The sequence below is a fragment of the Barbus barbus genome (genome assembly GCF_936440315.1).
Source record: "Barbus barbus genome assembly, chromosome: 10".
Lineage (NCBI taxonomy): Eukaryota > Metazoa > Chordata > Actinopteri > Cypriniformes > Cyprinidae > Barbus > Barbus barbus.
The window spans coordinates 4,779,302-4,793,169 of NC_136738.1; the positions used below are offsets into that span (position 1 = coordinate 4,779,302).

Below are 13,868 nucleotides of genomic sequence, written 5' to 3' on the forward strand. Positions count from 1 at the left end.
GATACAGGGAGATGATGTCACAGCAATTAAAATCTCATCTAAAATCCCACACACAGAAACATGACCATGTACAAAAAGAGTACTGCTTAAAAGCCAGAAAAGCACACCCACAGGTCCTGGGTTCATGTGCATGCAGTATGGACCTTCATGCAAAACGTGCATGAACTCACCCCTACTGATCTACTGAACAATAGAGGGATCAAACAGCATTTGAAACACTGCATTCAGAGCGCTGGACAGAGAAGCTGCCACTGACAATAGTTATCTGTTCTCCAAAAAAATGCACAGAAGGCAGTGTAGCCTACTTATAAATGCTCTCCGGATAAAACGAGGCAAGGTTAGAGCTTCTGTGTCTCTCTGTTTCCTGGAATCACATGAATTTGGAATTATTTTAGTCATAAACTGTATTTTATTAGGCTTTGGTGGCGTATTCTCCCTGCAGCTTGTTCATCTGACCTTTACCAGTGATGACAACACAGCATTCTTCCTAATAAAGTCCACAGATGCCTCCTTGTGTGATGCTCTCCGCAAACACTCCTGTGGCAGAGGTGGCATGAGTTTTGGGCTAACGTGGTTCACGTGGCACTGTGAAAGGCCAAAATAGCATGCTGGCATCGAAATCATGGTCCTCCAACAACAAATTGTGCTTATGTACAGTATCCTTATGAGAAAATGCATGTTTTATGTTACAGGTTAATGATGCAAACCTACAGTATAGAGATGACACTAGTGCAACCAGTTAACCTAAATATCCATCAATCATAGCGTATCTAACAGTAGGTAACTACGGTGGCCGAGAGAGCTCCACGCGCTGCAAATAGAAAAAAAACACCTGCAAATTAAGAAAAAATTTGCTGTCAAATTGATGAAGATGTTTTCTTGATTTGCTGGTGCTTTTTCTATTTGCATGTGTTTTCTGAAGTTGCAGTGCGTTGAGCTCTCTCGGCCACCGTAGGTAACTGCAAACCTTTATAATCAAAGAAAATAGTATTTTAATCATTTGTATTGATATTTTTAAATTAAAAATTACTGTTTTGATATACAATAGTGTCTAAATCTCTAAAACCAATAGTAAAATGGGAAAACATGCAGTTTCATGTGAAATTCACTGCAGTTTCCAGCTGAAATGAATGCTAGTGTCAATGAAGTGCCAACAACTTTTATTACTTTTTACCACTGTGCATGATTTGTAAACTAATACATTTTTCTGTTTGAATCACATAAGCAACTCCATGTATATGACTTTTCTGACATAGTAAACTTGCTTTGTAGCTCACAGCATTGCACTTGATGTAGAGTGTTTGAGAACAAGTCCTGTGAAACATGAGCAATTATAAATTAACTCAAAGACTTGTAGATGTGTCCTAAAATGACAGGTTCAGTTAAAATGACTGGTTCAGCAAATGTTTTAATTACGTTTGCGTTTGTCAACTATCGGTTAGGTTTATGATATTTTTGGTTTTTGTTGGTGGTATGTTATTTTCAAATGAAATAGAGCATTAATCTTTTAGCGCCAGTCTCCAGACATTTTTATTTCCAAACTGGAACTTATTTCCAAACAGTTTTCATTTTAAAAGTGTTACAAAATGAGCAAGAAGCCAAGTAATATCACAGAATGTCCTAATGTTCTTCCAAATGAGCCTGGGTTTGAAAAATTCTGTTTTGAATTTTTTTGTAATTTAATATATTTTCTTCTTATTATAAATTATATTCAAATCATAAAATTTACAATAACATTTGAGTTTAATTGAAAGATTTAATTATTTTTCCTTCCAGATTTTGATAAGTTAAAATAATTTTGATTTTAAAAATCCAGTTTTCTTAAACATGGTCTCAGAATTTAGAACTTATTTTAAATTAAGCACGGTTCTTAGAGGCATAGTTTTGCTTTTAGCAGAACTATTCCTTTAAATTTGACTTGATTTTGGTTAGGGTCTGGTCAGACAGCAGCATTGTGATTTTCAAGGGCCTAAGGAGAGGAAGAGGAAATGTATAAAATGGCCAGACAATCTGTTAGAGGGTCTGAACATATGCTAAAAAGGTCTATAAAGACTCCAATGTTGCTCCTTAATGACAAATATAACAAGCTGTTCACTCCCACTGTCTTTGTCTATGATTTATGACCTGGAGTAAAGTTGCTCCTGACCAGTTCAAACTTTTTACTGAATGTTTTGAGATCAGAAAAAGACAGCTGCATAAACAAACCACCCAGAACAACATAAACACCAATTTTGATGATTCAGATACATGGTGAGAAACAGAAGGCCCAGTCTTTCAAAAAGAGAGGCCACCATGTCAGAAAGAAGTAAATTATACTTGTATTAGAGCACTTGAGACAAAATAAGAACCTGACATTTGCACTTTCAAGGCTCATTTATGACTTTCTGGTAGAAATTTGCTTTGGTATTGCAACATTGCAGCTTAGTATACCAAAATATACATTCATGCAATATTTTGCTTTTATTGACTGACTGATTGATTGATTGATTGATTGACTGAAACCATCTGACCTAGCTTTTGTGGGGGTCTGGTCACGTCTTCTCGTGCCTTGGCCGCCAAGTGTTTCAGAACACTGAATTCTGAGTTTGAACACTGAGTTTTTTTTTATATAACAAATGAATAATAATGCATGATGTCCTGTTTATAATACTAATAACAGTGGAATCTTTTCTGAGTCATCCTCCATTCCACTTTGATTGACAGGGCAGATGGCTCTCTCAGGCATTATGGGCCAGTAAGGCTGGCTGAGTCCCAGTTACCGAGACCAAATGATCCGCTATGGGTATTGCCCAGGCTCCAGCCCACATTCCTGCAGAGAAAGTCTGGGAACTGGGACTCCCTATGTCCGATGACTGTTCCCCTCGTCCCAGTACGACAATCAATAACTCGGACAGTGTAAATAGACAGGATTTACTACAGTAAAAGGGAACACATCCTGTGTTCAGGGCACAGATTCAGTGAAAAATTTCAGAGATTACAGGGTACATTCCAATCGCCTGGTAGTGCCATGTGAAGCAGACTACTTCACAGAGTATTTACCCATCTTGGGAGTGGCTCCTAGATATTTGAGTATGAGGATAAATCAATGCCATGATTGAAACCATTTCACACATTTTCTGGGAAATGAACCCATGACCTTGGCATTGCTAGTGCAATGCATAACTATTTGATCTACAGGAAAACTGTCGCTCTTGTCTTTTTCTAATCATGGGCCAGCAATAGAGTAAATTAAGCAACTACAGTACATCCATTAGGCCATAACAAATTTGTATGTGACTTCTTCTCTGTGCAGTATTAGAAAATACACCACTGAGATAATCTTACAAGTAAAACTTGACGTAATGACAAAACTTGATGTACCCTGTGGGCCGCAGATCAATAGGTTAAGAGCAAAAGGACTGTGTTTCCCCAGACCACCCAGAAAATAATACCCTTACAGCTCATTAAACTGAATTTTACAAGTTGTGTGTGTGTGGTCAGATTGTTGAAATGCACGTTAAAAGTATAACATTTGACTTTATACTTCACTGTCATAAAATCATGGTCAGTGGTAATAAAATGCACTTTCCTTCAAACAACACATTACTGAGATGATTTTATACTGAATATTCCAAAACAATGATTACCATAATCACAAACTGGTTTCACCTGACCACCTCTGTGGTTTCCCCATTTGCCGCTTTCAATCTTATTAAGCAGGGTTCATGAACCCGCCATCAGGCCTTCATCAGATGAAGGTTGTCCCAGGCCCTATCACTAAGGTTTCGAGCCAAGAGGGGCAATCAATGGAAATTCTGTCCCAGGCCCTGTGAACTTAAGCAATGGCCCTCTGAAAGGGTCAGGGTTCTTCAGTTTAGCTTGGGACTTTAAGCTGGCGCTTAATCAAAGGGAAAAAGTATTAAATAAAGGATGCATATAATATGAGAATCAGTCTGAATTGTGTTTATAATTTCAGGGCCATTTCTAAAGTGAACTTATAACTTGAATTATATCTTTATAAAGTTCTCACAACATTTGACCAAATAATTTTTATGATTTTACTATGTCTAACTTTTACAATCATTTGTACAGAGCCCAGACATGACAAGCTGGAGGGAGAAACTAAATATAATGGTCATGAATTTACAATTTATTCCCACAACTTGTCCCTTTGTTTTAGCTCAATCATGGCCACTATCTAACTAACTTAAAATGAGGGAACAAATTAACACGTCATGACCATCATGTAACTCAAACATGGGAACAAATCAATAAACTGTGGTCATAGATTATGAATTAATTCCCTTTTAATAGCAGCACTATCTTTTTTTTTCTCAGCAATTTTTGAATTTTTATTTAAGATTTTAATTTACATGACTTGTCCAAGCATCTAAACTACATTTAAATAAAAAAAGTGGAAACCCTTATGCACAATTCTAGCCAACAATTTGTAGAGAACTACATGTATATCAAATACTGAGTACCCCATTAAAAAGTGTTCATTGGTGCTGCTTGGCTGGAAAAAGTAGCACATGCAAGTGCTTTATGAGACTATGGGTTATTTTCTAAAGAGATGAAAACAAATAAAACTCTCCAAATGCTGAGGGTAATGGGAAGGGAACAGGGATTCAGCAAGATAAATAGTTGCAACTGTTGCTTCCTCTGCACTGGCATTCCATCCACCCTCTCGGGAGAAGCTGGAACAGTCTGATCTGGCGTAGGCGGAACAGTGTGTAAGCCTAGTGAGGTCTGCAGGTTTTTCCCTTCAATTGGACATCGTCCATCCTCCTTCTCCCCACTCACTCTCTCACACCCATCACTACATGTGCGGTTTCCAAGAATTAGTCAGAAAACCCACACACAAGGCTCTCACGGGCAGACTCGAGAGGCAGTTCCAAACCCGTAAGACCTTTGTTCATCTTCTAAACACAAAATAAGATATTTTTGATGAAATCCGAGATCTTTCTGACCTTGCATAGACAGCAACGGAATTACTACATTCAAGACCCAGAAAGGTAGTAAAGACATTATTAAAATAGTCCATGTGACATCAGTGGTTAAACCATAATGTTATAAAGCTACAAGAATACTTTTGTGTGCAAAGCAAATAAAAATCACAACTTTATTCAACAATATCTTCCGTTCTGTGTTAGCCTTCGACATGTGTTCATGAGAGTACCATAACGCATGCGTGTGTTGCTGCTGACACAGGAGCCGGCGTTCTGGTCTACCACAAACTTTTGTAAATGTAAACATGATATGCATATCCAATCGGATAACAATATCACTGATCAAGAGCAATGCAAAGAAATGTAAACAGGTCCTCGGATTTATCTTTGGGGGTGTACTGGGTACATGCTGTGGTTTTGGCTTTTGGATTTTGGCTGTGGTTTTGGTTGTGAAGTTCACTTAGAGATTGCACTACAATCAGTAGTGAGTTCATCTTCATTTACTTGGCTGTTTCTGCACTGCATTCAAGTGGAGAATCTAATATGTGCTACCATCCTAATGAAGTGAGTTAACTACAGGAAATGCACTAGGGGCAGTCCCTCTAATCTGATATCAGTTGGAGACATGTGAGACCATGCTAACCTTATGAGAGTCACAATTGAAAACAAGCTTGGAAAAACTTTGTGTTCAACTGATATTCATCCGTATCACCAGCCTTCCATTAATGTACAAATATAGATGAGGAATAAAGTTTTCTGTACTACTGAAATAGACAGACAAGCCTAAACAAACATTTGTTTGTTAGGATTATTCTTCACCCCTTCTATTCGCAAAAAAAAACTGTTGAAAGAGTGACGTTCCAATTTTTAGTTATCATAAACTTATTTTTAACAAATATTCAGAGATCTCTCAAGAGAGAAAACAAACACTTGATTTATGCTGGGCCACACATACGGTACATCTAATGCTACAGGGATTTAGAGTGGATTTTGCAATGCTCAAAATTTCTATCCATTTCAAATAATAGTCTAAATGTTTTCCCTTTACAGGATCCTCTCGACTTTTCCAGTTGTTTGTAATTACTGGATTTTTATTTATTATTATTATTATTATTTTTTTAGAAATTGCACTCACTAATTAAACATATTTTAAGTAATAATACAAAGCTTCATTTACTTCCAGATGTTTCCAATGACCATGGAAACCCAGTCTCCAAAACGAGTCAACAACAACAAATGGTCACACCTTTTGGTGTTTGTCTCACACAATACAGTGCAAAAACATTATTGTTCTCAGGGTTATTATTGTTGTAGTTGTTTAAACAGTGTTCACAAGCCTGACTTTTACACCACTCACAAATGGCATCAATCTAATTGAGGTGACAGATAGAGGCAGCTGTGGCTGGAATATTATCAGTGTTGCACTTAAAGGTGCTGAGAGATTACACATTCGTTGTCAATATCTGGAGTATACAGTCTATTCAGCATAGCTAAATCAAACTAGTATGCAATGTGATAATCTATCAACAAATTCCACTGAAATACAGTTGGAAGTATTGTACATTTCAATGAGGAAACAGTTATTCTTCATACAGATATACTCCTGAAAATATCTGCAGTATATCAATGATAGTTTATTCATCCAACAGAAGTGCCTGTATTCATTCAGAGTTTCCACAAAATCACCAGATGTAACAGCTTTGTGAATCCATCATCATCACAATAAATCATCCTGCCAGGTCTTATCACCCAGACACCTGTCACTTCCCGAACCCTCGCTCTGCACGTGCTTCACACTGAGACCCGTCCACAGCCACTCCCCCAATAAAAACAAATGTCCAGTATAGCTCTCTCAGATTAATGCATCTGTATCCTAATGCAACCACGTGCAGGAGAAAACGTGGCTTGGGTAAATAGTTTAGTGGAACTCATTCATAAGTTATACTAATTTCTAAGATGAGCAGTAAAATGACTTTAACAAATAGAAAACAAAGTCCAGATGGTTAAGAATAAGTTTACAAAAGTTTGTGTTAACTGTAGCAGTGTGCACACAAGCGTACAACACACAGAAGCCAAGTTTGTCTGCTGTTTCCCACAGTCTAGCCAAAAAAAAAAGTTAGATTCAGACAAACATGCCTAAAGCAGTCTCACTGCTGTGGCGAGACATAGTGACACATTCTGCTTGTATTTCATAGTACAACAGTGAAATACTTTAAAAACGTGTGGGCTTATGGTTAGAGAGTCGGACTCGTAATCCAAAGGTTGCGGGTTCGAGTCTCGGGCCGGCAGGGATTGTAGGTGGGGGGAGTGAATGTCCAGCGCTCTCTCCACCCTCAATACCACGACTGAGGTACCCTTGAGCAAGGCACCGAACCCCCAACTGCTCCCCGGGCGCCGCAGCATAAATGGCTGCCCACTGCTCCGGGTGTGTGTTCACAGTGTGTGTGTGTCCACTGCTGTGTTTGTGCACGTTGGATGAGTTAAATGCAGAGCACGAATTCCGAGTATGGGTCATCATACTTGGCCGTATGTTACTTCACTTCACTTCATTAATGTCTTATTGAATATTTATGTATACCTCTGTTGTGTTGCACTGCACAATGCATATTGCTGTTTTTTTATTATTGCATTACTGGAACCCTATTTTATTTTATTTATTTATTAAATTTTTTCTACCCAGTGGTTTTATTGGTGATGTCATTATTTTATCTAAACAAACATGCCAATACTTTTTGAAATTGAACTGAGAGGGTGGGGTAGGTGAAGGAGTAATACAACCCTCAGACAAGACCAAGAGGAGTGGCAAATATAAACTGTGAAAAAAAAACACAGTACAAATTCACTTCATGACAATACATCAAGATACTAAGGCATAATAAGTAAGATCTACGGAAACAATCTGCATCAAACTAATAAAACAACCAAACCAGCAAAAGCGCATGAATCTACTAAATTGCCATGCTATAAATTGTGTGAATATACATAATTCCTTTGACAATTATGTACCAGAGACCAATATTCATTATTTTAAGTTACAGCATAAGTCGTAGGTTGGCTATTCATATCTTTCTGCTTGCTTAATTTGCATATTGATTTGCTGTTGTTAGACTCACTAAGTTATATCCCAGCCTTTAACTTCGTCAAGTGGAAAAATTCTCACGTGAAATCTAAAGTGGAACTTGAGCGCAAGCAAGTCGTAATACGAGTAATACGCTCTTCTCTATGCGCGCGACTTAAGACATTACCTCCTTATGTCCAAACCGACGACATTACTAATAAAACACACATAACTTAACATAACTTAGTTTTTAGTTGGACTTACCTTAGCTGTACTCTCGTATATGCTTAAAGAGACTGTGAGAAGAAAAACGGTGACACATGGAAGCCGCATCTTCACACCTATCAATAATGTCCAAGTGGACACGCTGATGACAGATTCTTCTCCGTTTCAAGCAATTCTTGCCTCTCTTCTTCCCGAGCTTGAACTATACGTTTGTCTGCATCTTAAAGCTCTAAACGTTATGTGGCTGTTGTTGAAAGTAATGTCTTGTAGAAGAGCCCACCACACCCCCTGTCAGGACCACGACCACCCATCAGTACGCACCAACACAACCCTGTTTAGAACAACTATCACTCGCATTTCAGCATTGTTAGGGGAAGTTTCAGTCTTGGAGATCAGTAATTCCCTTAAACAGCTTTGGCAAGGTGGATTTTAGGCGCGATAGCCAACTTTACCAAAGCGCGAACGCATCGGGATTGAGCGCGTGCGAGATCTGAGGTAAACTTCTGCCGTCACTTCACCTTCAATAATGGACTAGAGCTAGTGTACGATTAAATATATGGAGCTTGCATGTATGTGATTGTAATTAAAAGCGTTTAAATAAGAAAATATATTGTTTGAAGTTATATTTAACACATTAACAAGTCGTACCAAAGTGTAGCTGTGTTTGTGTTAACTAGTTTTTTTAGCAAATCTAAGAAGCTTTTCTAAAATACGAATAGCTAGTATTAGTTTGACCACCTTAAGTTAGTATATTTGCTACTGGTCCATGATGGTCTTTAGGTTGGACCAGATGGAAACCAGCTAGCATGTTCCAAAACACAACTGTAGGATCTATTAGCATGGAACATGAGATCTACAAAGATATAATGAACTAAGTGTACACTGCTGTTCAAATAGGCTTAGAACAGTGAGAATTAACTTGTAACTTAACTTTCAGATCATTGAGTATGCAGTAACAAGATACTGGAATTGGGCAGAAGGAGAGATTACATCTGTTTTGTGGCTCGCATGGAGGGTGAGAACCATCTACAGCACTGGAACACATTAAGGTAAAATCTGTTGTTTCTTTGTGTTGTAGAAGCATGTGTTTTCCATTTGCACACATATTAATTCAGTCTTTTTTCATATTGCAGGTGTTTTCTGTTGTGCCTTGCTGTCCTTATCCTTACGACAGAGGTCAACGCAGTAAGTGTGTTTTTAATTTCACTATATAAAGTGTTCAAGATTAAGTGCAGATTGTGGTATTGTATTTGAGCCTCATTTATGGTGCAGCACACTGAAGGAAGGAGCCCCTCGGATGAGTGGGAGTATCCTTGTTTGTATTACAAGTTTCTCATGTGCAATTCGCAAATGTTGGGCCATTTACAGTTCTTAGCAGTGTGCATGTTCCTCTCATTAAAAGCATGTTTTATTTTCATTCCATTGTTATAAGGCTGAAATGTGACCGTTTCACAGTGGTATAAAGTCCCACATCCATTAGGTATGGTTTTTTGATGGTAATATAACCAACTGGAATCCCACAGTGAGAGTTTAAACATTGACCTGAAGTTAATGAAGAAAATGTGTTCAGAGTCTGTGAGTGGTTATGACAGTATGTGTGTATGCACATCTGCTTATTATTATTTTTTATTTTAATGTGTTTTTTAATTTATTTTGTATATTTTTGCCAATAATTTCTCCTAATGGTGGTGTTAATTTGGAAAACTATTAGTTTAAGATGCATAATGCTGCCTTGGGGTGAACGTTTCATTAACATGTTTCAAGTTCCTGGAATCTCTATAAATCGAATGTTAAAAAGCAACTTTCCAAGAAGACAGGGTTGTTAAATGTCATGATGAAACAGAAATAGCGACAGATCTTTATTTACATATTCATCGGTTATTGATTGAATGTTGAGATGTGGCCATTGCACTCAAAAATGGAGGCAGAGGCAAGCTTGCAGGCTTTAAAGGAATAGTTCACCCAAAAATGAAAATTTGTGAAAATGTGCTCACCCTCAGGCCATCTAAGATGTAGACGAGTTTTTTTCTTCATCTGAACAGATTTGGAGAAATGTAGCACTACACCACTTGTTCACTAATGATGGATCCTCTGCAGTGAATGGGTGCCGTCAGAATGAGAGTCCAAACAGCTGATAAAAACATCACAAATCCAAAAGTAATCCACACGACTGCAATCCATCAATTAATGTATTGTGGATAGAAAAGCTGTGTCTGTAATGTCTTAATTGGGAGAGAAATATGCACAGCTCAAGCACTGTTTACCAGCAAAAACAGTTTTAAATAAATATGTTGATGGATTTTGATATGAGAGGGTAACAGGGGATGGAAATTTTCATTTGAGGAAACATTATCGATTATGAACAGTTTAAAAGTTAAAATACCTCAATAAAATGCCTTTGTACCTTACAAACACACAGCTCTTCACTTCATAAGAAGTTAATTGATAGACTTGAGTCGTGTTGATTATTGTTATGTTTTTATCAGCTGTTTGGATGGAATAGATTTTAGGTTATTTAATAGGTGATCATAAACACTGTTATTATGTTTTGTACAGATTAATGGCTGCCACTGGACAGAACAGTAGTAGCTTAACCATTGGACAGCAGTCTCCATGTGTTATGATGCTTCTGTGAACACCTCTTACAGTCAGAGGATGATTTCAACATGAGAACATCTTTCTTTTCCTGATCCACATGATGATATGTGTTTTTGGCAACCGCCTATCACCAGCAGCAAACACAGCAAGTTCAAAAGGGCTGATACTTTGCCAGGCGCCTCTAAAAGCTCCTTCAGCTGAAACTTCATTCTTTTAGCTGTAGATCTAGCTGTGGTATGCACCTTGGCACCTTGTTTTGTGAAGAAGAAGACATTGCATACTGTATAAGGTGATTTTATAATAATATTTGGACTATCTCATAATTCCACTGACCCAGTTTAAAAGACAAGTATACAATCATTCAGCCATTCTCATGATATTCTACTTGGTTCGCTCTCAAGTTTCAGTCTGGTCCATTCCAAGGTTGTCTAGTGATATAAATATTCATTTTGATATGGCAGTTTGCAGTTAAAGAGGTCTTAATGGTCAGTGAAAGGTTTTCCCAAGTTTTACATAGTTTTAACAACACAGCAAACTGAAAATTATAAATGAGATCTCAATAATTGTGTACAGCCCTTTTGTATAGCCATTGGAATATAGAGAAGATGGTTAAAAAATTGGAAGTATATTTTCATACTATTTTCAGATGCTTTTGTCCATTAAATGACCATTAAATTAAAGTATCATACATACATACAAACATACATAAAGTGTGTGTATTTCAAATCATATACCATATAAAGACTTAAGTATTGCCTAATTGAATGAACAGAAGCATCTGAAAATACTAAGAAAAAATAATTTCATGTACTTTTACAGCATGTGTTTTGCACAGGATCCTGTGAAGTGTTTCCGCCAGGGGATCTTTCTACAACAAGGTATTAATATCATATGCAAGTTTTTTTTCAGAGTTAAACTGATTTCACTGAATAGAAGAAGAAAAAGCCTCCTTGTCTAAAGCTTTATCAGATTTTGTGCCTCCCTGATCAAAAACTTGTGACAGCAGTAGGCTGAGGCTGTGCATTATACTGGGACAAGGAGTGTAGTGATTTCAGGTTTCATGCAGGCCAAACTATTTTTAGACAGGCAATGATCCGGCCTGCAGAGTATGGTCATTGTAGGTGACCTCACTTGGGCAGCAAAGACTGTGCATGATCCTCCACACAGTTTTGCACTTTTTGGAAGTTTTCCAAGTTTGGATTCAATCTAAATCTACATGGTCATACCTATAAACACACTCAATCTCTGACTTTGAGCTTTTTGCAATCCAAGGCCAAATGCACAATTTACCTAAATTTGTCTAAATTGTGTTTGAGAGATGGATGTTATTATTTACATGTAGAACAGAGGCCAGCTGGTATGAGATGTGTGCAGGTAAAACAGGTGCAAATACAAATGGAATTGGTTGCACATGTATCTGCATTTAGCTCTGTAGTTATGCAGTTCATCTTACAAACACATAATTGCAGATATTGCTTAACGCATTGATTTAATTACAGCTCTGACGTGATATATCACTGCTCGGTTGAAAAGTGCTTTGAGCTATTTTACAGCATTCGATAACCTTAAGTATGTTTTATGGTTATGTCTTAGTGTCATCATGGAGATTAAGCACGTATTTGACCCCTTAGGTCTGATGGAAAAGCTTTAAGATTAGCATTTTAGGAAGGAATAGGAAAGTTTGATTAACAGGAAGTTCAAAATATGGTAATTTGAAGCACAGTTTGTTCGTTGTATGTGTGGGAAGATTTCACAATGTTATCTTCGTCCCTTGAGGTCGAATACTGGCTCTTGTTTTTTGACCTAGGCTATGTTTGGATAGAAAATCAAAGAAAGTGAAATAGTTAGTGCATTAAAATGTCCCAAGTGCTACAATGATATGCTGGTTAATTTTGCAATAGAGCCTTTTAACTTTAATTGCATTAAAAATATTGTATTTATGCATTGCATGTAATTTAGCCGTGTCCTCTGTTGGAAATTCCTTCAGCCATATAAGTGTGTGCACTCGGTTTGAATGGGTGGACCAGCACTGCACAAAAGATGTCTGTTGGTGATAAGGACAGGAAAAAACGCTGCTACATCGCCTGCCAAAAAAAGCAAAACAATTGGGGGAAAATCTATTGTGTTCGATTAGAGGGATCGTGGCAGGATGTAAAATTGTTCCGAGGGGAAGACCTATGCTGAGGAGCTCTCAGCCTGAGCGACACTGCAAGTAGCACAGCCTTTGACATGTGTTGGTTTTTACCGGATGTACATTCTTTAGATCTACGCAGTGTTTGCATTTGTGTGAGTATGTAGTTGGCTGTATGTTGGCCCACACTGAAGGGGCAGTTCCCACAAAAGAGTTGGAGTGGCTCCACCCATGTCCTGTGTCAAATAGCGACCCTCATGACCTTAGGCTGGTATGAATTTTGTGTCTCGTGTGAACTTTACTCAAAGCTGGGAAAGAGCACCATGCCAAAAAAATAGTAAAATACACTTTTTACTAAGAACAAAAAAACTAAAACAGCAATTTAATCTTAATCATTGTATGCAAGTTAGGAGGCTTAAATAGTTTAACACTGTCCTAGACAGACGTGACAAATCCATACGTTATGTCTGAATTTCTGTCCCAACTAACCCAAACAAGTGACATTTTGCTAACATCAAAATATGGTGAAATTGGTGTTATTGTGTCATGCTGCACAGCATTTTCATCTTCAGTGTAAACACACAAATTGCTTGCTACTGGAGATGTAAGTAAAGTAAAACTAAATTAGTGAAAGTAAACCTTAACTAAAGTAAAATCTTGTTTAAAAAAAGAAGAAGAGTGCTTAATTCTATTGAATGTTCACTTATATAGTAGCCTATAGTTCTTCAAATCTTGTTTATTTAAAAAAAAAGTGTACTTAGAGCACACTTAACTTAAAAAATAAACAACTTAATAATTAATATCAAATTAAATTTGACTTTAAAGTACATTTAAATAATTGTTTTAATAAACATGCTTTTGACTTGTTTTAAAGTACACTTATTCTGATGTGTTAATTAACATTCTAAGCCACATGCAAAGTACTTGA

At 37.3% G+C, this 13,868-nt stretch overlaps 2 protein-coding genes across 2 annotated transcripts in view; one reads left to right on the plus strand and one right to left on the minus strand.

Annotated features, from left to right (window-relative positions):
* LOC306876374 (uncharacterized protein) overlaps window positions 1-8,542 on the minus strand; it is a 57,125-nt gene extending 48,583 nt beyond the window's left edge. The window contains exon 1 of the mRNA XM_079427479.1: window positions 8,251-8,542. Coding sequence (XP_079283605.1) covers window positions 8,251-8,319 — 69 coding nt within the window. The 5' untranslated portion in view covers window positions 8,320-8,542. The remainder of the gene's footprint in view (window positions 1-8,250) is intronic.
* Window positions 8,524-13,868, plus strand: part of LOC306876373 (uncharacterized protein) — a 73,961-nt gene continuing 68,616 nt past the window's right edge. The window contains exons 1-3 of the mRNA XM_079427478.1: window positions 8,524-8,706; window positions 9,149-9,260; window positions 9,345-9,396. Of these exons, the coding sequence (XP_079283604.1) occupies window positions 9,220-9,260; window positions 9,345-9,396 (93 nt within the window). The 5' untranslated portion in view covers window positions 8,524-8,706; window positions 9,149-9,219. The remainder of the gene's footprint in view (window positions 8,707-9,148; window positions 9,261-9,344; window positions 9,397-13,868) is intronic.